Source organism: Lithobates pipiens, unplaced genomic scaffold, assembly GCF_037356315.1.
Source record: "Lithobates pipiens isolate NorthernLeopardFrog02 unplaced genomic scaffold, aLitPip1_a1.2 Scaffold_28, whole genome shotgun sequence".
Classification (NCBI taxonomy): Eukaryota; Metazoa; Chordata; class Amphibia; order Anura; family Ranidae; genus Lithobates; species Lithobates pipiens.
The window spans coordinates 32,383,372-32,408,910 of NW_027507789.1; the positions used below are offsets into that span (position 1 = coordinate 32,383,372).

General features: G+C 41.7%; 1 protein-coding gene across 2 annotated transcripts in view; it reads left to right on the top strand.

The window, feature by feature from the left end:
* LOC143935291 (bactericidal permeability-increasing protein-like) overlaps positions 1 to 20,885 on the top strand; it is a 61,599-nt gene extending 40,714 nt beyond the window's left edge. For both annotated transcript variants that reach the window (XM_077459040.1, XM_077459041.1), the window contains 6 exons: positions 754 to 921; positions 8,496 to 8,563; positions 12,574 to 12,616; positions 16,030 to 16,093; positions 16,212 to 16,288; positions 18,988 to 20,885. In XM_077459040.1, the coding sequence (XP_077315166.1) occupies positions 754 to 921; positions 8,496 to 8,563; positions 12,574 to 12,616; positions 16,030 to 16,093; positions 16,212 to 16,288; positions 18,988 to 19,026 (459 nt within the window). In that variant the 3' untranslated portion in view covers positions 19,027 to 20,885. The remainder of the gene's footprint in view (positions 1 to 753; positions 922 to 8,495; positions 8,564 to 12,573; positions 12,617 to 16,029; positions 16,094 to 16,211; positions 16,289 to 18,987) is intronic.
* The last annotated feature ends 4,654 nt before the right edge of the window (positions 20,886 to 25,539 follow it).

Consider the following 25,539-nt stretch of genomic DNA (forward strand, 5'->3'; position numbering starts at 1 on the left):
TCATCAGATAGATTGAAAGGGGCATTATAGTCTATTCTCCTGCAACTAATCGTAAAGTGGGGGTTGCAGTATTATTCCAAAGGCACATGGGAACCTTACATAGCCCGCTCAACTGTGCTGCTCCCTAGCGGCATGAACTAGCTTGTCTCTCTGCTTAGTACCTTCTTCAAATTCAGACAGAAGGCATGGTGTTAAAGTAGAACTATGGTATCCCATTAACATTTATTTTAAAAGTTTATCTGCACTTACAATTTTCTCTTGTTCCCCTGCAAAGTTCCACATATACCTGTTGATCTTGCCAATGCAAGTCCACCTGATGTAGATTCATTTGATGGTGCGTCAGCAATGCTGCACTGCTCCTGAGCTCAGAGCAGAGTTGTCACTCTTATGTAGGCTGTGCTTGCTTGCACCGTGAGCGGAAAAACATGTTGCAGGGTACGTGGCTATGAACATTGTCAATGATTCACAACCCTAGCTTGTCATTAACTACCTGATCACACCTAGTCCTGCCCTTTACCAGGCAGGAAGTGATGGAATATCTTAAGCAGAGCCTCTGACAGCAGTGAAACCTAACAGGAGCTTTAAAATAACGTTTTGGCAATAGACACTTTAAACCAACCCCAGTTGCTTTTATCTCTCAGAGTCTCCATTTTTGAAATCTCTGCATTTTCTTGCATAATTACACTAAAAAAAGCAATGTAAAATGACTTTCTGTCACACTCATGAAAATCATTCTTACGTTTTTTTTTCCAGTTGGAAAAGATGTACCCAGATATGCTTATGAAGCTAGTAATTACCTCACACTCTGCTCCATCTCTGAATATCAACCCAGGAAATGTGAGCATGGCACCATTGGTGGACATCCAGGCCTATGCAATACTTCCAAACTCATCCCTGGCTCCTCTCTTCCTTTTAAACCTGGTCAGTAATCTCCTGAAAGGTCATTCATGTTAAGGTCATGTTGAATTGTTTTTCCCTGCACCATCCATAGTCTTGAATATAGTGGGATTTTTTTCGGTCTTTGTCCTCTACTTCCTGTTGTGTCTTTAACACTGGAAGTGAAGGGAAATCACTCAAAAAAAAATCACAATTTAGGGCCCATTCACACCATTAATTTGCAATAACATGCATGCTACTCTGCATGTTACCGCAGTGAGCAGCAACACACATTCAAAGCATTGGTATGATGCAATTTTAATCACTGTGAGTGGCACCCTACACCTGCCAATGGGCATGCGTTACAGTGCAACTCAACAATGCACTGAAAAACCTTGTAGTGTTTTGCCAAAAATTGGGGCAGATGCACACCAGTCGGAATGTGCATTGGGTTTTCATCCAGAATGAATCCCACCATATTACACCAGCACACTTAAAAGGTATTTCTGGACGTTATGGTATAGAGTGTGGTAAGGTTGAGGCAGTTTCCTCTACATTTAGTAGGAGCAATGGGACTTTTCACCTTTGATATTTGTACTAGTTCTGAAACCTCTACTTTGTCATATTAGGGTTAACCCGGACACAAGGGGCATACAAAGTGGGAGCACCCATCATAAAGTTGCGGCTTATTGGTTTTTGTACCTAATCCTGAACTTACTATCCCTAACCTGATAAAAACCCTTATAACATATGCGGCCATTTCCAATTCTAAAATAAATGTGCCCGGAATTTGGTTCTATTCCTGATCCCAGTGTGTGGGCTAACAGGGGCATCAAATATATCGCGCAACTTTGTTTTGAGGGTAAATTACAGACCTTTGACAGGCTGAAGCAACAGTACGCTTTGCCTAACTCGCATTTATTCAGATTCCTGCAACTTAGCCATGCCTTTCGAACACAGTTTGGAAATGCCCCAGTGGCGTTCTACACTTCGAGGCTAGAGACTCTGCTCAGAGATGATGATCTGTCTAAACCTCTGTCGGCCATATACAAGGTTTTGCTCCCGAATGTTCATACCGGTCTCGAGCTCCTGAGGGCAAAGTGGGAGGCAGATTCCTCCTCTTTGGACACAGAGGACTGGGAGGACGTCTGGGAGTATCCTTTCTTACAGTTAGTGTCAGCCAGGGATAGATTAGTGCAATTTAAAATAGTGTATAGGGTATATTATACTCCGCAACGTCTCCATAGAATCTACCCATCTGTCCCTGCCTCCTGTTGGAGATGCAACTCACTCTCAGCGGATTTTATACATGTATTCTGGGGCTGTCCTCAAATAGCTATTTTTTGGGTGGAGGTGACTAACTTTATTCGGTCGGTTACCACTGTAACGGTACCGTTGTCTGTTGAAATATGTCTATTGGGTTTGGTCGGATCGCTGGCCCCACGCCGAGCGATCAGAACACTGGGATTATTGTTATATTATGCCCGTAAGTCTATTGTTCTTAAGTGGAAGGCTCCGTTGGCCCCCTCTATTAATTTTTGGAAGAGTTTAGTGAACACGGCTCTTCCACTATACAAGGCCACCTATCTTTCGCGTGGCTGCGGAGCTAAATTTCATAAAGTATGGGACATTTGGACGGAGTCACGAGACACCAATGCTGACTCAAGTGCTGACTGACAATGTTTCATTAGGATTTAGTGGAGGTTTTCTAGGATATTAACACGTCTGTAGCCCTGGGTCCTCCTTACAGGGGCGGTGGGGGGTTGGGGGGGGGGCGAAGGCTTGCATGCTTCATCCGGGGATGGCCTACAGCCTGCAGTAGAGCATGAGCGAACTTGAAGATTGTCCTGAGCAGTGAGCAGTGGTGCTAGAGTGTACGGTGGGTTTTTTCCTTGGTTGTATACGCCGGTGGCGGTATTTTGGGGGGGGGGGGGGGGTCGTTGTTATTGTTGACTCAGGGGGTTGTAGTAGTAATCAGCCTGGGTATGCCCAATAGGCTGTAAGTTGTTTTATGTTTTAATTGCAAACTCAATAAAAAGAATTTAAAAAATAAAATAAAAATAAATGTGCAAAAATCGGAAGGCGATAGTTGTGAACCTACGCCCTGACAGGCTCCAGAACAAAAGACACAACTTCCCATTCACGTGGGCCAACCAAAATTTGAGATCTGGATCTCAAATTTTCCGACAACAAAATCCATTATTGGAAATTCCAGTCGCGTGTACACAATTCCGATGCACAAGTTCTACGCGTGCTTGGAATCAAGCAGAAGAGCTGCACTGGCTATTGAACTTCAATTTTCTCGGCTCGTTGTACGTCACCGCGTTCTTGATGTTTGGAATTTCCGACAACATTGTGTGACCGTGTGTATGCAAGACAAGTTTGTGCCAACATCCGTCGGAAAAAATCCCATGGATTTTGTTGTCGGAATGCCTGATCGTGTGTACGCGTCATTACTGAATGCAGAAAAAATATGCATTCCTCAAAAATGCAAATACTCAGATCCACCAACGGAGGGCCAGTGGATCACTGTTTTGAAAATAATCGTCAAAACAGAAGGTTTTTACGGCAGCTATGGGACAGAAGGAGGAGTAGCACAGAGAAACGTGGTATTATTGGGCGATTTCCAATATTCCAGCGATTACAACACGTGTCCTCTGCGCTTCCTTCAGTAATTCTACTAGGAGAGGAGCATAAATAGAGATGCTGGAGTGGATTGTGTGCAGGGGTGGACTGACAATTCATGGGGCCCACCGGGCAATAGGAGATTATGGGGCCACACAGTATACACAAACACACACACAGTATACAATCACACAGTATACACAGACATGTTTCTATTGGCTGAGAAGGTACTGGAGAGGTGGGGCAGCTATAATCTTGGGATTTTTAGACCAAAAGGATGTCGTTAAGGGACATTTCAGAGAAAGATTTAAAAAAAACACAGATTTTTACATGCTGTCCCTGGTTTTACTGAGACTGGCAACCCTGATGGGGCCCCCTGGTGGCATGGTGCCCTCGGGCAGTGCCCGAGTGGCCCAATGGTCAGTCCGCCCCTGATTGTGGGGGTTATGACGTGATGACCTGGCCCCTGGTGTCCCAGCTGTATTATTACTTTCATTAGTCCCTCCATCTTTCCACACACATTTTGAACCCCCCCTCCCCTCCTTTTTTCTCTTAATCTCTGCCTCTATCCTATTTTTTTTCTACTGGCTAAGGTTTACATATACAGAATATTGTAGGACACGCTACTTGATGTGTGTCAGTTGGTAAATAGCCTGCTAATAATTTGAGGCACTATTGCAGTGCTACTGACTTATGTTCTTAGTTGGGTTTTCTTTCTTTTAAGTTCTACCTTGGAAAATACGCAGTACGCAAGCCGCTGAGATGTAAAACCCCCCTTTGGCACCAATGTTCATCATGGCTGTAAATTAGTCTCGGAGATCAATAGAAAAAATAGCAACGATGAATCTCCCCAATTGTGAATGGGACCACAGACAGCAGACCATAAAGGGCTTATTTACACCAGATGCAGTTGAACACAGTTTTAAATGCAATATTAACGCATATGCAAGAAAAATTAATGTATTTCAATGTGCCTAGTTTACACAGTTGTGGTCCTTTCATATCTGCAGTGAAATAAAGCCTAAAAAATGCACTACGAAGGTGGTGCAAATGCACTGCAAATGAGCCGCAAATGCATGTAAGGCCTTGTTCACTGTGGACTACAAGTGCGATCCATTTGCTCAGCAGGAGATCGTCTGCTGGTCCTCGCTGAGGAGGCGGATGACAGGTCATGCATAAGCGGAGAGGGCATGGATACCGGTCGCTCTCCTCTATAGGCGGCCAGATGTAAACGGACCACCTGTCTGATTACACATGACTACCATCTAATCCGGTCCCCTGGAGAGAAGGAGAAAGGACCCCCATCCGTCTCTTTTTGGCAGATCGGATTGGACTGGATGTAGGCAGGTGGAGGTTCCGATCCGATTCCCTGAAAAGCCATGAAAAAGCAGCTGTAAAAACGTGTTTTTCCATTGGCGTTAATGCGTGTTTAGTCACGCTAACTTTAACCACTTTCAGACCGGACCATTTTGCTGGCTTAAGACCAGACCACTTTTTGCGATTCGGCACTACGTCATTTTAACTGACAATTGCGCGGTCGTGCGACATGGCTCCCAAACAAAATTTACGTTGTTTTTTTCCCACAAATAGAGCTTTCTTTTGGTGGTATTTGATCAGCCCTGCGGTTTTTATTTTTTGTGCTATAAACAAAAATAGAGCGACAATTTTGAAAAAACGCATTATTTTTTACTTTTTGCTATAATAAATATCCCCCAAAAATATATAAAAAACATTTTTTTCCCTCAGTTTAGGCAGATACGTATTGTTCTACATATTTTTGGTAAAAAAAAATCGCAATAAGAGATTATTGATTGGTTTGCGCAAAAGTTATAGCTTTTACAAAATAGGGGATAGTTTTATGGCATTTTTATTAATATTTTTTTTTTTTACTAGTAATGGCGGCGATCATTGATTTTTATTGTGACTGCGACATTATGGCGGACACATCGGATATTTTTGACACATTTTTGGGACCATTGTCATTTATACAGCAATCACTGCTATACAAATGCACTGATTCCTGTGTAAATGACACTGCCAGTGGTTAACCAGGGGGTGGCAGTGTAGGTGTTAAGTGTTCCTAGGGGCGTGTTACTAACTGAGGGAGGCTGGGCTTTGTTTTAGTGAACACTGGTCACTGGTTACTTGTTGCTAGGCAGAACGGGGTGATGCTGTTTACAATGGCATCTCCTCGTTCAGCCGCCCCGTGAGACGATCGCAGGTATCCCTGCGGCGATCGAGTCCGCGGGACCTGCGACTGGACTCACAGGGGTCCCGACCGGCACGCGATGGCAGGGCGGCATTTAAAAATGGACGTGCCTGTATCCCAATATGCCTGCCCGTGCCATTCTGCTGACGTACATCGGCGCGCCGGTCGGGAAGTGGTTAAGCAGCGTTTTTCTGCCTCTTTTCAAAATCAATGGTTCCCTGTGAGATCCCATTCATTTAAATAGCAGAAGTCACATCCAAATTGGATCATGATGATCCAACTTGTGTTGCGACTTGTGCTCTGAGGATCTTGAAGGGGAACACCTCACCAAAATGAGAAAAAAAAACGGCGTGGGCCCCCCCACCCAACCAAGAGCATACCAAATTGAATATGGAACTTGAGGGGGAACAACGGAGATTGTTTTTTAAATTCCATATCAGGCTGAAGGGTCTGGTATGGTCTTGGGGGGGACCCCATGCCTTTTTTTTTTTTCGGCAAGGGGTTCCCCTTTGAGATCCTCAGAGCAAAAGTCGCACTACAAGTCGAATCATCATGATCTGACTTGGATGTGACTTCTATTCAAATCATAGGGGACCATTGATTTTGACATTTAAAAAAAAAAAAAAAAACGCTTGACCCATTTAGCAGCCTTTAGCAGCATCAGACAACTTTACAGCTGTAATGCAGGTCTTTATAACACTGGCCCTGGGGGATTTTTTGTCGCTTTAAAACGCCTATGCCAATAACAGCTCCTAAAAGCCTGTGTGTACATGAGGCCATAGAATAACAAAGAGAGGCTTTTTTAACCACTTCAGCCCCGGAAGGATTTGCCCCCTTCCTGACCGGAGCACTTTTTGCAATTCGGCACTCCGTCTATTTAACTGATAATTGCGCGGTCGTGCAACGTTGTACCCAAACAAAATCGACGTCCTTTTTCTCCCATAAACAGAGCATTCTTTTGAGGGTATTTGATCGCCTCTGCAGTTTTTATTTTTTGCACTATAAACAAAAAAACTGTGACAATTTTGAAAAAATAAATAAAGATTTTTTACTTTGTGCTATAATAAATACCCCCCAAAAATATATATTAAAAAAATTATTTTCCTCAGTTTAGGCCGATATGTATTCTTCTACATATTTTTGGTGAAAAAATTGCAATAAGCATATGTTGATTGGTTCATGCAAAATTTATAACGTCTACAAAATAGGTGATAGTTTTATGGCATTTTTATTATTAATAATTTTTTATTAGTAATGGCATCGATTTTTATGGTGACTGCGACATTATGGCGGACACATCTGACACTATTTTGGGACCATTGTCATTTATACAGTGATCACTGCTATAAAAATGCACTGATTACTGTGTAAATGACACTGGCAGTGAAGGGGTTAACCACTAGGGGGTGATGAAGGGGTTAAGTGTGTCCTAGGGAGTGATTCTAACTGTGGGGGGGGTGGGCTTCAACACACACGACAGCGATCACTGCTCTCGATGACAGGGAGCAGTGATCTCTGTCATATCACTAGGCAGAATGGGGAAATGCCTTGTTTACAAAGGCATCTTCTCGTTCTACATCTCCGTGATACGATCGCAGGCACCCGGCAGACATTGAGTCCACGGGACCCGCGGTCAGAGGGAACGCAGCCCGCAGTTACGCTTCTTAAAGGGGATGTACCTGTACTCCCTTTTGCCCACCCGTGCCACTCTGCTGACGTATATCGTCGTGCATCGGTCGGGAAGCAGTTAAGCTGCAAAAACAAACAAACATTGAACTCTGGTAAAAGCAGCTGTAAAAACTCCCTGTGTGCGTGAGGCCTTACAAAGGAAAAACACTTTGGATAAACCAGATGCTGTGTTGACTGAGTGTATTTACTTGTATTTTACCAGAAAGGAAACCTGCACTGAAAGGAATATCTTATGTTAATTACTTGGGCACCAAGCCATGTAATCAAAGGCATTAAGGAAATGTTCTGAGACAAATACATTACTAACATTGCTGACATTGCTAATCTTTCTTTCTGAAGATGCAAGTTGAGTTGACTAACTATAATGCTGATCCAAGGGCTTGCTGACATCAAATAAAAAGATATTGACGATTGATATCATCATTGAACGTCACTGGCTGCGTTCTTGTTCCTGATTGGTAACAAAATGATAAAAACCAAAAACAATGACAGCCGCCATAATAGCACAGGTTTCTTTACATAACTTAAAGGGATTGTAAAGTAAAAATTTTTATTTTTTTAAAATAACAAACATGTTATACTTACCTCCACTGTGCAGCTCGTTTTGCACAGAGTGGTCCCGAACCTGCTCTTCTGGGGTCCCTCGGCGGCTGTCTCTGCTTCCTCCCGCAGGTACTTCTCACGTTCATGCGAGCTCCCTCGCATTGGTGAGAAGCACCTGCGGGCGCGCTCCCGTGATACAGCTGGCGGCTATAGCCTCTCGCTGTATCACAAGGCCCCACCCCCCGGCGCGCTGCATCATTGGATGTGATTGACAGCAGCGCAAGCCAATGGCTGCGCTGCTTTCAATCCATCCACTCCAGCAAATCAGCGGCCAGGCTGAGCGGCGAAGAGGACGGCGGGGGCGAGCGCGGGATTTTCGAGGGGTCAGGTAAGTAAAACGCGGGGACTGGGGGCGCCGGCACTGTCAGATGTTTTTTCACCTTCATGCATAGAATGCATGAAGGTGAAAAAACATTTACCTTTACAACCCCTTTAATTTTTAATTTGCTAATACTTTAACTTGTTTGCTAACATGTGTCAATCTAATTTACAGAAAACTGATGTGTTTGCAAATGTTGCAGTAAATTCAAGCAGGATTGTGGGAAACCTGAAACTTAGCAGGTAAATAGTAAGCATAAATAATAAATAAATAATAAAAATATATATAAATATTTTGTGTGTATATATATATATATATATATATATATATACATACATATACACTATACTATATATATATATATATATATATATATATATATATATATATATATATATATATATATATATACAGTGGTGTGAAAAAGTGTTTGCCCCCTTCCTCATTTCCTGTTCCTTTGCATGTTTGTCACACTTAAGTGTTTCGGAACATCAAACCAATTTAAACAATAGTCAAGGACAACACAAGTAAACACAAAATGCAATTTGTAAATGAAGGTGTTTATTATTAAAGGTGAAAAAAAATCCAAACCATCATGGCCCTGTGTGAAAAAGTGATTGCCCCCTAAACCTAATAACTGGTTGGGCCACCCTTAGCAGCAACAACTGCAACCAAGCGTTTGCGATAACGTGCAATGAGGCTTTTACAGCGTCCTGGAGGAATTTTGGCCCACTCATCTTTGCAGAATTGTCCTAATTCAGTTACATTAGAGGGTTTTCGAGCATGAACGGCCTTTTTAAGGTCATACCACAACATCTCAATAGGATTCAGGTCAGGACTTTGGCTAGGCCACTCCAAAGTCTTCATTTTGTTTTTCTTCAGCCATTCGGTGGTGGACTTGCTGGTGTGTTTAGGATCATTGTCCTGCTGCAGAACCCAAGTTTGTTTCAGCTTGAGTACACGAACAGATGGTCGGACATTCTCCTTCAGGATCTCTTGGTAGACAGCAGAATTCATAGTTCCTTTTATCACAGCAAGTCTTCCAGGTCCTGAAGCAGCAAAACAGCCCCAGACCATCACACTACCACCACCATATTTTACTGTTGGTATAATGTTCTTTTTATGAAATGCAGTGTTCCTTCTACGCCAGATATACTTGGACACACACCTTCCAAAGAGTTCCACTTTTGTCTCATCGGTCCACAGAATGTTGTCCCAAAAGTCTTGGGGATCATCAAGATGTGTTGTGGAGAAATTGAGACGAGCTTTGATGTTCTTTTTGCTCAGCAGTGGTTTTCTCCTTGGAACTCTGCCATGCAGGCCATTTTTGCCCAGTCTTTTCCTGATGGTGGAGGCATGAACGCTGACCTTAACTGAGGCAAGTGAGGCCTGCAGTTCCTTGGACGTTGTTGTGGGGTCTTTTGTGACCTCTTGGATGAGTCGTCGCTGCGCTCTTGGGGTAATTTTGGGCGGCCGGCCACTCCTGGGAAGGTTCACCACTGTTCCATGTCTTTGCCATTTGTGGATAATGGCTCTCACTGTGGTTCGCTGGATTCACAAAGCTTTGGAAATGGCTTTATAACCCTTTCCAGACTGATAGATCTCAATTACTTTCTTTCTCAATTGTTCCTGAATTTCTTTGGGTCTCGGCATGATGTGTAGCTTTTAAGGATCTTCTGGTGGACCTTACTGTGTCAAGCAGCCCCTATTTAAGTAATGCCTTGATTGTGAACAGGTGTGGCAATAATCAGGCCTGGGTGTGGCTAGAGAAATTGAACTCAGGTGTGGACAACCACAGTTATAGTATGTTTTAACAAGGGGGGCAATCACTTTTTCACACAGGGCCATGATGGTTTGGATTTTTTTTCACCTTTAATAATAAACACCTTCATTTACAAAATGCATTTTGTGTTTACTTGTGTTGTCCTTGACTATTGTTTAAATTGGTTTGATGTTCCAAAACACTTAAGTGTGACAAACATGCAAAGGAACAGGAAATGAGGAAGGGGGCAAACACTTTTTCACACCACTGTATATATATATATATATACACACACATATATAAATATAAATATATATATAAATATAAATATATATATATATATATATATATATATATATATATATATATATATATATATTGTGATATATTTTACAATATATAATTGAAACATTTTATCTTGGTGTCTCCACCTTATTCTCCATCCACAGTAAGGCTGGCCATACATTATACAATTTTCTTGTACAACTTTCCTTTAGAATTATTTGCCAAAACCATATAATAGGAGGTCAAACCTAAACACTTTCAATTTGTATGCAGTCAGGCAGGCCCTTGCACTACATAGTTGAAGGTAAAGCTAAAGAAAATTGAATAAGAAAATTGTATGGTGTATGGCCAGTTTTAGACCTACAAGAAAATCCATATAAAAAAATAAAAAAAAAAGACTGATATAATTCACAGGGAAGATTTTGAGGCAAATGGTCAGGTCTTTTGGGTAACCCTATCTCAGATGTGGGTTGCTAAGAGTTATTGTAAATTTGAGCTGACAGAATGGATTTTAGCTTCCTTGCATTTTCTAAAGACTCCATTTGGATTGACATTAATGGCAAAATATAGGGCAGAAAAAATTTACAATAATGCCACGTACGCACGATCGAAGTTCTCATCGGAAAAAGCTATGATGGTTTTTCCGACGGGATTCCGCCCAAGCTTGGCTTGCATACACACGGTCACACAAAAGTTCGCTGAACTTTCAACCGTCAAGAACGCGGTGACGTACAACACTACGACAAGCCGAGAAAATTAAGTTCAATGCTTCCAAGCATGCGTCGAATTGTTTCTGAGCATGCGTAGGGATTTTGCGTGTTGGATTTTCTACAGACGATCAGGATTTCCGATCAAAACTTTTTCCGTTGGAAAAATTGAGAACCTGCTCTCAAACTTTTGCTGGCGGAAATTCGGGCAGCAAAATTCTGATGGAGAATACACAGGGTTGCATTTTCCGATGAAAAGCTCTCTTTTGCTGGCCGAAATTATGATCGTGTGTGCGCGGCATAACTCTCGGTAATCCAGGTCTGGGATAGGATTACTGAAAAGATATGATCATTTGTCTCAAAATCTTGCCCGTGAAATCAGGTATTCATAGTCACATTTCACAATAAGGCCTTATGGTTAATAGCTGCAGTTCTGGATTTATCACTTTATACTAGGGCTGTCACTGATTAAAATGTTAGATTAATCGATTTTTTTTAAATCGATTAATCGACTAATGTCAATTAATTATAACGCACATACAGATCCAACTACTTTTAGCTGATCTCCTTGCATTGCAACTCTGCATTAGTCAGTGGTAAATGTGGTATACACTACATACAATCACCCGACACTAGTTCGTTTCCACAATCCATGACTTAACCTCACAGTTCACACAAATACGTTTTAAATTCAAACTGTAGCACTGATGTAAGTCATTTTTTTTTTCCACAGTAGCATGACAATCCCTCCACCTCCGATCTAACTAATCCCTCTCACCTTATGGCATGGACCTCTGTGCAAACAGGTGGTCATGCAAGCGGGTATCAAAAGGGTTAACACAGATCATAAACTTCTCTCACGTCTCCTTAGATCTCAGCAAGGACTCCAGGTCATGGGTAGAAAGAAAAGATCTAAATGCTCACCGCTTAAGTATAAGATTTCATTTTTGTGTTCAAACACAAACTACTCACATAAGGATGATAAAAACACAGCATGTAATCGTGTTAGTTCCGTAGGGCAGCAGCGGGTGACGCCATGCGTAGCTCCTCCCCGTGCATGTTACGTCCAATCAGAACTTTGACGTCAGCGGATTCCGCCCCCCTTCCCTTCTTTAGCGGACGGAGGCACTTGGGGAAGGGGGGAGGAGTCCAGTGACATTGATGTCCGTGATGTCACCGGATCTTCTGACGGAACTCCCTGAAGACCCGGGAAGCCGGCGGAGAGGTGATTACCAATCAAAAGAATTTTGATCGATCAAAAAAATGAATCAATTGATCAAGGAATTAATCTTTCATTTCCACAGCCCTACTTTATACACATTGCCCATAGTATCCTCACCCTAAAATGAAATAGGTATGGCAGACTGAATAGTCTATATCTATAATGCAGTAAACAAGTATGTTCTGTATATAAGGTAATGTAAATCTTTTCTTATAAAAGACAAGGAGACATTATTTATAAAGCATCAAGATCTTGCTGTGTTTTTTTTTCATTTAGGGTAGACATTGAGCTCAAACATTCTGATGTAGGACCATTCTCGGTGAGTATGAATTGAGGTGATGGTATAACTTGGGTCAATAAATTGGTATCTTAGTATGTAACCTGATAAAGCTCTTCTCACCAGTTAGGGTAGTCATTTTTAGCAAAAAATTCAACTTTTACAAAGTGGTTATGTGAAGGTACGTGCCATGCTTGCCAAACCATGTTTGGCAGAAAAAGTAGTACATGTTATTCTATTTCTATTTTGTATGAAAACGGAGAACCAACCAAGGCTTCGGAAGATGGTTCGGATGGGCTCTTTTCACCTGAAACCAGCTGCCGAAGCCAACTTGAAAGAAGGAGCAACTTCACTCCAGATTTCACTAAACCTCTTAGAGCCATGCGTTTTATGTCCTGATGAAGAGGGAGATTTTCAGCCCCTGAAACACATTACTTTTATGCCCTGTTTTTTTGTTCTAATAAAACAAATATTTAATTGATGCATTGCACTTGTTTCCTTAAAGTGTTACTAAATCCACAACAGTAAAAATCAGTCTGTATATGCTGAATAGCATGCTTGTTATACTCGCTGTGGAACTTAAGGGGTTAATCCTCTGCATTGCAAAAAAAAAGGCTCTTTGATCCTGTATGCATAGTTCCTTCACTTCTGCACTGTCTATCTGGGGAAGGCCAGCTAATGCACAGGCAGAGTAGCCAACCTACACATGCTCAGTTGTGTCTTTTATGCTGGAGAGAACATTTCCTTGTTCTCAGAGCTAGCCAGGTCACATAATAATGGCATCACACATGTGGGCGTGTTTACAGGCTATAGTGGAAATCTCCTCCTAATGGAAATCACAGCTCTGGGCAAACTCTGCAGGTTATCATGTGACCGTAGTATACAGATCAGCCGAAAAGCTATATAGTGGCAGTATTTTAATGTAAAAAGAAGATTTAGAAGTTGTGGGCACTGTGGGTGGGCAGATTAACAATTTTCATATTACTGGGTTTAGTGACACTTTAAGCCCCTGGATCTTGCTAAACATTTTTAAGAGACACTTAACCATTACCATTATCCTTGTTCTATAAAACAGATTCTTCTCCACTCTGTGAAATGAACCAACATTGGATTCAATGCCCCTTAAACCTAGTACACACGGGTCAAACTTCAATCAGTTCAACAGAAACCAGCTGAACACCTTTGTGAACACCAGCCTGTCAGGCAGCAGACATAACCACCACTGTCATGCCCTGTACACACGGTCGGAAATTCAGACGGAAAAAGTCAGTTCGTGTGTGGGCTCTATCGGACTTTTTCAGACGGAATTTTGAGGGAAAAAGTTTAGGAGCTGGATCTAAAATTTTCTGACAACAAAATCCGCTCTGACTTTTTCCACTCGTGTGTAGAGAATCCTGACACACAAAGTGCCACGGATGCTCAGAAAAAATTTGGAGACGAAAACTATTGGCTACTGGCCTCTACGTAGTCCTGTCGTACGTGTATAACATCACCTCATTTTCAAATCGACACCTTTGTGTGACCGTGTGTATGCAAGACAAGTTTTGGCCAGAATACCTCGGAAAAAATCTGACGTATTTTATGATCAGAATGTCCACCTGTGTTTATGGGGCATCAGAGGGGAAGCCACAGGGGAACCAAGGCCTCTCAAAAGAAGGTTAAAAATCTTCTGTCCCAGGAGTGAAGCAGGATACGGCAGAAGATTATTAACCTGCTATTGAGATGCGTTTGTTCCCCTGTGACTTCCCCTCTGACAGTGGTGGTTACAAATGACAACAGTATCATATACAATTTAAAATCTCCCCAGAAAGGACATTTGATATAAGGGTCAAACTCCCTAGCCTTGAAACTGAGGATACCCCTCATGTTATGGTTTATCCACTTGCATAATTTAATTTGCAAGGAGACATTATACAACCTTATATGTGCCCACACATTCCCCTTGTTGGGGATCCTGGGTGGCCACCCATCTGACCGCCTCACTCCATTAAAAACAAAAAAATTGTTTTATCTGTTAATCTCCTGAAGAAGCATGATTGTCACGAAACATGACAAGTAAGAACTCATGCTTGACATCATAATCACCCCTATAGTGGTTACCCATCTATATAATAGAAACTGGAATATACCTGTGTGTAGATACATGTGTGTGTGTGTACATATAGGTGTACCCAACCCAGTAATGGGACCCACATACTTATACAATATATTCTAGTGTCTTTTTGAATATTTATAACAGTACTTGAATGCAGATGGGTAGATGAATAAGGGTACAGGAGGACAAATTCTCAGGCAAAGTCCTTCGGTAGCAGCCTTGGGTAGTACTTGATGAAAAGGGGACAGCCAACTAGTCTGAGACGCGTCAGAGCAGTCACAGTCCTTGCAGCAACTTCTGGTGTCTAACCTTTAAAGCACAATCACTTATCACGTAAAACACGATTGGAACTTCGGCCAGCAAAAGACAGATGAGAGCTTTTGGTCAGAAAATGCGACCGTGTGTATGCTCCATTGGACTTTTGCTGGCCGAATTCCCGCCAGCAAAATATTGAGAGTATGTTCTCAATTTTTCGGTCGGAAAAAGTTCCCAGATCGGAAATTCCAATCGTCTGTAGCAATTCCGACGCCCAAAATTCCTACGCATGCTCGGAAACAATGCGATGCATACTTGGAAGCATTGAACTTTATTTTCTTGGCGCGTTCTTGACGGTTGAAAGTTCAGCAAACTTTTGTGTGACCGTGTATATGTAAGCCAAGCTTGAGTGGAATTCCGTCTGAAAAACCATCCAAGATTATTCTGACGGAAAATCCACTTGTGTGTATGTGGCATTATGAAGCAAAAGGTCCTGCTCACAGAGTCCAGAGACAGATTCCCATCTAATATCCCCGGGACACTCATTAGTGAAAGGAATCCTTCTCCAGCCCAGCTTTCTAAGTTAGTGTGCTCCAGCAGATTTCTTTCAGGCCCTCGGCCAGACAAATGTTGAGTCCTAACAGCAGTAGCTCTTCAGTAACACAGGCTGCCTCCCAGTAGCTGAGGCCCCAGGAGAAGAGACTTCTAAACAGACCTTCCCAAACCTTTATCTTCTCCCCAGTCATACCTTCTGGGTGCCCCTTCCCAGGGATTGGTTGAGGTCACATAAATATTCATAACTAAGTCGCTGACCCTCCTACGCTATCTCTGGAAACCTCATCCAGAGGCAACTAGGAGCAATCCACCACCAGGCTTAGGGATAGACCTGACCAGATCTGAAAAAGAAATGACTCCTCAACTGAGTACAGAAGAGCCAAAAACTAAATTTAACAAAGTTTAGAGCAGGGTGCTATTCCTGTCAGAAGATTTTTTATTAAGATTAGAGATCAGGCCCCCATGTTAAACACTATGAGCGTTGGGTTCACCATTCCAAAGACTAATGTACAGATAATAACACATCTGTGTCTGAAAAATTATATTTCAGGTGGGACTTATACAGACTGCTGTGAATTTTTACCTCTTAAACACCCTTCTTCCTAAAGTCAATGGTATGTACCTGGACATTACACATCAATGAAATATTTCTATGTGTTGGAATGCTATTGTGCCCTTTTGTTTTTTCCCCTGAAAATAAAGGATGACAATCTTTTTTCCCTGATTATTTAGAAAAATTTAATGAGGGCATTCCCTTACCTCTACTGGACCATGTGCAGCTTGAAAACCTTATTCTGAAGCAATATGAAGTAAGTCAATACTTGGAGTATACATGATTAAGTGTTTATACCTTTAACTACTTTTGTAGTTTAGAAAGTCAATGTTGATTGAAAGTATATAGATTTTATTGTATTCTGTCAGTTTATGCTTTTAATCCACAGCATCATGTATTGACTGAAGGTTGAAAGCAGATAAGGTTGTGTAGGCTGTAAGGCCATCAGGTTGAGGTCAATAACTGCTATGCTATTTATCACATACACTACACAACAGTGTATTAGTTTGTCTTAAAGTGTAAGTTCTAGAATAAATAGGACATGTCAACACAATGTGGTACTGTGGACATCAAATGTTTAGGCTGTGCCTCGTCCTACTAAGCCTGGCAGCCTAAATTATGCAAGTGGATAAACCATAGCATGGGGGTATGCTCAGTTTCAAGGTTAGGGAGTTTGACCCTTATATCAAATGTCCCTTCTGCTGAGGTATTCAATTGTACAGTATATGGTACTGTTGTCGTTCGTAACCACCACTGTCATGCCCTGTACACACGGTTGGAAATTCAGACGGAAAAAGTCAGTTCGTGTGTGGGCTCTATCGGACTTTTTCAGACGGAATTTTGAGGGAAAAAGTTTAGGAGCTGGATCTAAAATTTTCTGACAACAAAATCCGCTCTGACTTTTTCCACTCGTGTGTAGAGAATTCTGACACACAAAGTGCCACGGATGCTCAGAAAAAATTTGGAGACGAAAACTATTGGCTACTGGCCTCTACGTAGTCCTGTCGTACGTGTATAACATCACCTCATTTTCAAATCGACACCTTTGTGTGACCGTGTGTATGCAAGACAAGTTTTGGCCAGAGTACCTCGGAAAAAATCTGACGGATTTTGTGATCAGAATGTCCACCCGTGTTTATGGGGCATCAGAGGGGAAGCCACAGGGGAACCAACGCCTCTCAAAAGCAGGTTAAAAATCTTCTGTCCCAGGAGTGGAGCAGGATACGGCAGAAGATTATTAACCTGCTATTGAGATGCGTTTGTTCCCCTGTGACTTCCCCTCTGACAGTGGTGTTTACAAATGACAACAGTACCATATACAATTTAAAACCTCCCCAGAAAGGACATTTGATATAAGGGTCAAACTCCCTAGCCTTGAAACTGAGGATACCCCTCATGTTATGGTTTATCCACTTGCATAATTTAATTTGCAAGGAGACATTATACAACCTTATATGTGCCCACACATTCCCCTTGTTGGGGATCCTGGGTGGCCACCCATCTGACCGCCTCACTCCATTAAAAACAAAAAAATTGTTTTATCTGTTAATCTCCTGAAGAAGCATGATTGTCACGAAACATGACAAGTAAGAACTCATGCTTGACATCATAATCACCCCTATAGTGGTTACCCATCTATATAATAGAAACTGGAATATACCTGTGTGTAGATACATGTGTGTGTGTACATATAGGTGTACCCAACCCAGTAATGGGACCCACATACTTATACAATATATTGTTTCCTTAGGGTTGATGGTGGTTACCAGCACAATTTTGTGTACATAAAATTTAATGGATCCTGATTTTAATTGTTTTTTAAATTGAATTACAAAAGATGTCATTTTTAACCTGTTGGTATACGAGTCAATTGTGCCATGAAAGTCCATTTCTCTGTACATTTTCTTTAATGAGATTAAAGTGTAAGTTCACCTTCTGGAAGATTTTCAAAAATATCCCCATGCAGTTCTCCTGTATATTCAATGAAAAGTACAAATCCAAAGAATAGCACATACCAAAGCTCCTCCAGGAGAAGATCCTCCCATTACATGGTCCCCAACACCTGCATCGGTAATGGAGGAACTTCACCATTTACAACAGATGGAGCTCTGGTATGTACTGTTCACTGGGTATAGAATTGCATAGGGGAATTTTTGGAGAATACTTCTGAAGGTGCACTTACACTTTAAACAATATCTGACCCAGACAACTTAAACTGAGCATGGGATGAAAAACATATAAGCAGAGGTTACCTTCAGTAAGAGCACTTGATAAAACAAACTGTAGATCTTAAGACATAGGGAGCTGAAGTTATATGCAAACATGGACTTTTCTAGTAAATGCTGTACTTGGCCCTTGCCCCCTTCCGGTCCCTGTTGTACTTTCACATGATGACTGACCAACAGGAAGGTTGAGACAATGGGAGACAGTCGGGCCAAGCTTAACCTGTAAAAATAAGTCTGGCGGTTGGCTCTAATGTCAGACGGATGTTGGGATCAGATCTCTCCGTATCACCTGCATTTGTCTCGCACTGACAGGGAGGAGGACGGAGACATGCAAGGCAGCCATGCCTCAAGCAAATAAAGGAACAATGGGTGCAGGAATACCCCAAGGGACAGCTCAACCCTCCTGGTCCTGACCAAGCTTCCCTCTGTCCTAGGTCCCAAAATAACCTCATGGGTGGCTATAGCAGTAGTTTAGCCACTTGACTCCATACTACCTCCTACAGTGCATTCTAGCACTAGTTTTTACTAAAATCACATGACACAGGGGCAGAGCTTACACAATAGTTTGCCATCATTCACATGTACCTAGGGTAAAAATACAGCCCCGTGCATCATGTTAATTTTTATTCACCCTGAAGCAAATGGCGGTTAAGTACCAAGACTTTACTGAAAGAACAACCATGTACACAATATTCTGTCTGTTCACTTTTTTATTCCGATTTTTTTTCAGCACTACCTTCTGTTGGGAGCTGACGTTCACTATGGATGAATGATGGGTAATAACTGCCACTGTCTGTCCAAACCGGTTTATCCAGATAGTGTTATCAAGGTCCCATGAGTCCATCTATTTTCCTTCTATGGTCTTATTGCTGCAATACAAGACTGCTACATCTCAAGAATGAATTATCACGTGTCATTATACTACTTATGTACATTTCTAAAAGGAGGCAACGCAGAGAGATGGAGAGCCACCATAAAAACACTGAAGAAATCAAAGATCCCTGGTGGGGGCACATTTTAAAGCTGGTGTGTCCAAATCAAGTGGGTGTGGTCGGTGATAAGGCAGTAAATTAAATCATACATCTACAGTAACATTCCCTCTTACGTTGCTGGTCATGGACCCCCCCCTCCCCCCCGTTGTAGGGCCCCATTACACTGTCCCACATTTTAGCTCTTCTTATCTTTATAGTATGAGTGTGTATGACCAGTACCACAAATATCTCCCCCAGTGTCATCATAATGTGCCACCATGCCACCCCAGGGCCATATTTATGCCATCCTGTCACATCAGTGCTACCATTAAGCCCCTCCCAGTGCCACCATTATGTCCTCCCAGTGCCACCATTTTGTCCCCCCAGTGAAACCATGTTCCCCATCAGAAGTTCAGAAGTGGGAGAGAGTCACTATGCTGGCATCGGGATCAAATGGCCACGTTTAATGGGTAAATGGAGATCAACCTGTTGCCGACCACTACTCTAAACCTCCTTGACCTGAATGCTTTGTGTCTCTAGTGGAGACATCATCCCTTCCTATTCTGTCTGACATCTGTCAAATGGAAAAGAATATGTCTTCTAAACAGGGACACAGGCAGTAATTAAAACTTGCAGGGGCTCTAATACTTCCCCTCTCTATCCAAAACAAAAAATGTAGAGTTTGTGTTAAACACTGGTTTGTTTTTTAAAGACATTCTTTGTTTCTACAAATAATTCTTGAAATCGATTCCTTTATTATTCCCCATTGAATCAGAAAACCAGTGCAAAGTTGATTTAGGTTTGTTTAATCCATGGCTGTAGTATAATTCATGCTACATTAAAACGGGAATTTCCTTCTTTATCCACAACTGTTATCATTGCTTGAGCTTAACTAGATGTAAATCCAATTACTAAAATCCCAATAAATCATTGATATGTTAGAGCCTAAGGCTCCGTTCATCTCTGCATATGGGGGGCGACAATCGTGGTAAAAATGTGCAAATAGAATCGCGGGATGCCCGTCGCCCAAAAGAAGCTCCTGTATTTCTTTTGGGCAACGGACGTCCCCTGATTCTGTTTGCGTGTTTTAACCACAATTGTTGCCTGACGAATCGCGGGAAAATGGTGCAGCGTTTAAGGTGTTATTAAAATCAACAGGCAATGCGCCAGGAATGCACGGGAATGCACGGGCGTCCCTGTGATTTGCTGCTATTGCAAAATTGCGACGATTCCGCCCATAATTCGTAATGCGGAGATGTGAACGGAGCCTAAAGCTGGCCATAGATCAATCGATCCATCTATGGGCAGGCTAACTGTACCCAAGTAAATCCATTGATCGACTTGGGTACAACCAGCATGTCAGATTTTTAGCATGAGATTACTGCTATAGCCACTAGCAGTAATCCCTGTGTTCTCCCTGCAGGGACGGTTCCCCGGCCACCCGTTCTGAGAACACAATGGCTTCATTGGAGGGATTCAGGAAAGAAAATCGCATAATCTATGAGCTGCTTAAATTTAGGTAGATTTTTTTTTTTTTCATATTTGAATTTCTAATGTTTATTGAGATCAAATCAATGATTGTTTTCTATTGTAATGATGAGAAAAAAAATTGAAGAATGGAAATTTTTTTTGGAATAAAATAAATTCTAACAGTGAACGTGGGAAAACTTATACTTATTGTGATGCACATGGAATTCAAAACTTTGGCATGTCTAGCTAACTAAATATTAGGGTTTTCAGATGAAATTTGGCAAGTCCATAATGATACTACTGAATGTCTTGGTGAATGATTTTCATTAAAACTAATGAGGCGTACACACAACGGACTTTTCGACGGACTTGGTCCGGTGGACAATCTGACGGATTTTGCAGCTGAGGTCCGCCGGACTTTCAAACGAACGGACTTGGTCACACATGATCACTCCAAAAGTCTGACGGATTTGAACGGATGACATAGAATAAGGAAGTTCATAACCAGTAGCCAATAGCTGCCTAGCGTTGGTTTTAGTCCGTCGGACTAGCACACAGGCGAACGGATTGTCCGCTAAAAGCCACGTCCGCCGGACAAATTTGAAGCCAGTCTTATTTCTAGGTCTGGCGGACTTTTGGGAAGAAAAAGTCAGTTGGAGCCCACACATGATTGAATTCTCCGACGGACTCTGGTCCACCTGAAAGTTCGATCGTGTGTATGCGGCATAACTTTAACTTGTGTATGGTCAGCTTTACAGTTGGTGGTTAATGGGCTATATATGTATCCAGGTTAAGGGATAGGTTTAGGGGTTATATTAAAAAATGAACACTCTAGACAAAATCCAAAATTAACCTTTAGAATGCATACATGGAACACAGCCTACCTATATCAGTTTGCTCTCTTCACCCAGACATTACTATAGTGAAAATAAAGGAATAAAAAGCCCAAATAAAATTAAAAGTAATGCTGCCAGTACATTTAAAGTGGTATTAAAGGTTTGACTATTTAAAAAAAATTTACAAACATATCATACTTACCTGCTCTGTGTAATGGTTTTGTACAAAGCAGCCCCGGTCCTCTACTACTGGGGTCCTCAGCCGGTGCTCCTGGCTCCCCCCCCCCCCTTGACCAGTGGCCCCAAAGAAAGCCACTTGCTATGGGGCACCAGTGTTAATTTTGGCAGCAAATTTCTATTTAGTTTTAGTCTTATGCCCCGTACACACAGTCGGACATTCCGGCGACAAAATCCGTCAGATTTTTTCCGACGGATTTTGGTCCAAACTTGTCTTGCATGCACAGGGTCGCACAAAGTTGCCGGAAAATCTGATCGTTCACAACACGGTGACGTAGAACACGTACGACGGGATTATAAAGAGGCCAGTAGCCAATAGCTTTCGTGTCGTAATTTATTCTGAGCATCCGTGGCACTTTGTCTGTCGGAATTGTCTACACACGATCGGATTTTGTTGTCGGAAAATTTTAGATCCAGCTCTCAAACTTTTTCCGTCTAAATTTCCGATGGAAAAAGTCCGATAGAGCCCACACTCGATCGGATTTTCCGACAATATAATCTGATCAGACCTTTTCCATCGGAATTTCCGACCGTTTGTACAGGGCATTAGGGGTAGATCTGAAATAAGTGGAAGCTCTGCTGATTTTATCATCCAATCATGTGCAAGCTAAAATGCTGTTTTTTTATTTATTTTATATTTTAAGTGCACTTGCAGTGCAAAGTGGATTTTCCTTTAGTAAATAGCCCCCATAGAGATACAGCTCCGCCGCTCCCCCCTCTCTTCATTGGCTCACTGGCAGTAATTGGCAGCAGTAGGATCCAATGGCTCCTGTTGCTGTCTCAGCCAACGAAGAGAGAGAATCCTGGGACAGCTGAGGCTCTTGAGTACATCACTGGATTGAGAAGGGGGCTCAGGTGAGTGGGGTGGGGAGAGGGCTGTGGGGGGAACTGTACCAAGAAGGTTTTTTTATACCTGCATGTGTAAAATAAATAAAAAAAATGTTTTGGTGATCTGGAAACACTGACTGATACAAGTGGGGAATTCCCAAACACACCCGCTTCAGGCTTCTCATTGTCTTGTACATACAATGAACCTAATGTAGTAAAAGTAAAAAAAGTTTTTCACAGCCACCAACCTTGTCTTGAAATCTTGAATTGTAAAGGCAATTTTTTTTTTTAAATAATAAACATGTCATACTTACCTGCTCTGTGCAGTGGTGTTGCACAGAGAAGCCCCACTTCTCCTCTTCTCAGATGCCCTGGCACTGCTCCTGGCTCCTCCCCCCTGCCAAGTGCCCTCATATCAAGCCGCTTGCTATGGGGGCACTCGTGCATGCTCACTCCTCACTCTGTGTCTATAAGATACAGAAAGCACTGCTCAGCCCCACCCCCTGCTCCCTCCTTACTGGCTATGATTAACAGCATCTCAGCCAATGAGGAGGGAGAGACCCAGGAGAGCTTCTGCTCACGTACACATAGCTGGATTGAGATCGGGTTCCGGTAAATATTAGAAGGACTGGGGGGGGGGAGCTGCACACTGAAGGTTTTTTCATAGAATGCATTAAGGTATAAAACCTTCAGCCTTTAGAACCACTTTAAGCATATTTTTGACCCCGGACGTCACCCCGGACGTCACCCCGGACGTCACCCCGGACGTCACTTCCGGTATCCTCCTCAACGCAGAGTCCGTTCGTTTTTATGCTGTATGTTTTTGCCTTTGACTGTTTTACCTAATGTGAGTACCTAGGACTAGGTCCTTTCTATATTAAAGCTTATGTTTACATACTTCACTATTGGGGCCCCCCCCTTTTTTGTCTCCTATATGGAATTGATCTATGGTGTATGGCTGAGAACCTAGGGAGGATGATCTGCAGTACCTATACCAACTGATAGCATCATTTTTTTGCTGGAATTGGGAGATTGTTTGCTGTTTACCTTACAGCAGGGAGGTAAGGTAGCCATTGCACTCAGTGTGGAAACACCCGACTCTGAAGATACACAAAGATCACCGGTGGAATCACTAATTTATGTTTAATTTTTCACGAGGCCAGCTTTTGCTACTACACAGTGTGAACTCACATACTGCATGTATTTTTAATGTTATAGATAAGAAATATCTTTATTAATTATTTTTTTTTGGACTTTTATCAACTGTTTTTTAAACCATTTTTTCACTGGATGCACTGTATGGATTTAGATGCAATTTAGTGTAATCACACTCACCATATGCACTGTATAGTTTGAAGTTTGATCTGAAATCATTGATTTATTATTATTCGTATATATTTATATACTTTGTGTAGCAGGACTGTCACTGTATGCACTTTAGTTGGGGTTATTTATATTTATTTTTTTGTTTAATTGGCACTTTTGCACTTTAGAAGGTGTAGATTTAAAGGAACACGGTTTTAATAGCTATATTTAGCTAATTTTTTCTTTTTCTTTTTATTAGTATTGATTTATTTATTTAAATTTATTTTATTTTTTGTGGAGCGCAACACTACTCATGCACTACAGTGTACAGAATGATGAGGTATGGAAAAGAGAATGTACAGCACAGTGTACTGAATGATGAGGTGTGGAAAAGAGAATGTACAGCACAGTGTACAGAATGATGAGGTATGGAAAAGAGAATGTACAAAGCAGCACAGTGTACAGAATGATGAGGTGTGGAAAAGAGAATGTACAGCATAGCGTACAGAATGATGAGGTGTGGAAAAGGGAATGTACAGCACAGTGTACAGAATGATGAGGTGTGGAAAAGAGAATGTACAGCACAGTGTACAGAATGATGAGGTGTGGAAAAGAGAATGTACAGCACAGTGTACAGAATGATAAGGTGTGGAAAAAGAGAATGTACAGCACAGTGTACAGAATGGTGAGGTGTGGAAAACAGAATGTACAGCACAGTGTACAGAATGATGAGGTGTGGAAAGGAGAATGTACAATGCAGCACAGTGTACAGAATGATGAGGTGTGGAAAGGAGAATGTACAAAGCAGCACAATGTACAGAATGATGAGGTTCGGAAAAGAGAATGTACAAAGCAGCACAGTGTACAGAATGATGAGGTATGGAAAAGAGAATTACAGCACAGTGTACAGAATGATGAGGTGTGGAAAGGAGGATGTACAAAGCAGCACAATGTACAGAATGATGAGGTGTGCAAAAGAGAATGTACAGCACAGTGTACAGAATGATGAGGTGTGGAAAAGAGAATGTACAGCACAATGTACAGAATAATGATGTGTGGAAAGGAGAATGTACAAAGCAGCACAGTGTACAGAATGATGAGGTGCGGAAAATAGAATGTACAGCACAGTGTACAGAATGATGAGGTGCGGAATGCAGAATGTACAGCACAGTGTACAGAATGATGAGGTGTGGAAAAGAGAATGTATAAAGCAGCACAGTGTACAGAATTAGTGATAAATAGTTATCCTCGCGCCACAATGGTTCAAAGAAATAGTTATAAAATTATGGTTGCAGCAAAAACACCGATAGGAGTATGAAACCCTCCCCTAAAATTGTGATATGTAGTGCATGAGTAGTGTTGCGCTCCACAAAAAATAAAATAAATTTAAATAAATAAATCAATACTAATAAAAAGAAAAAGAAAAAATTAGCTAAATATAGCTATTAAAACCGTGTTCCTTTAAATCTACACCCTCTAAAGTGCAAAAGTGCCAATTAAACAAAAAAATAAATATAAATAACTCCAACTAAAGTGCATACAGTGACAGTCCTGCTACACAAAGCATATAAATATATACGAATAATAATAAATCAATGATTTCAGATCAAACTTCAAACTATACAGTGCATATGG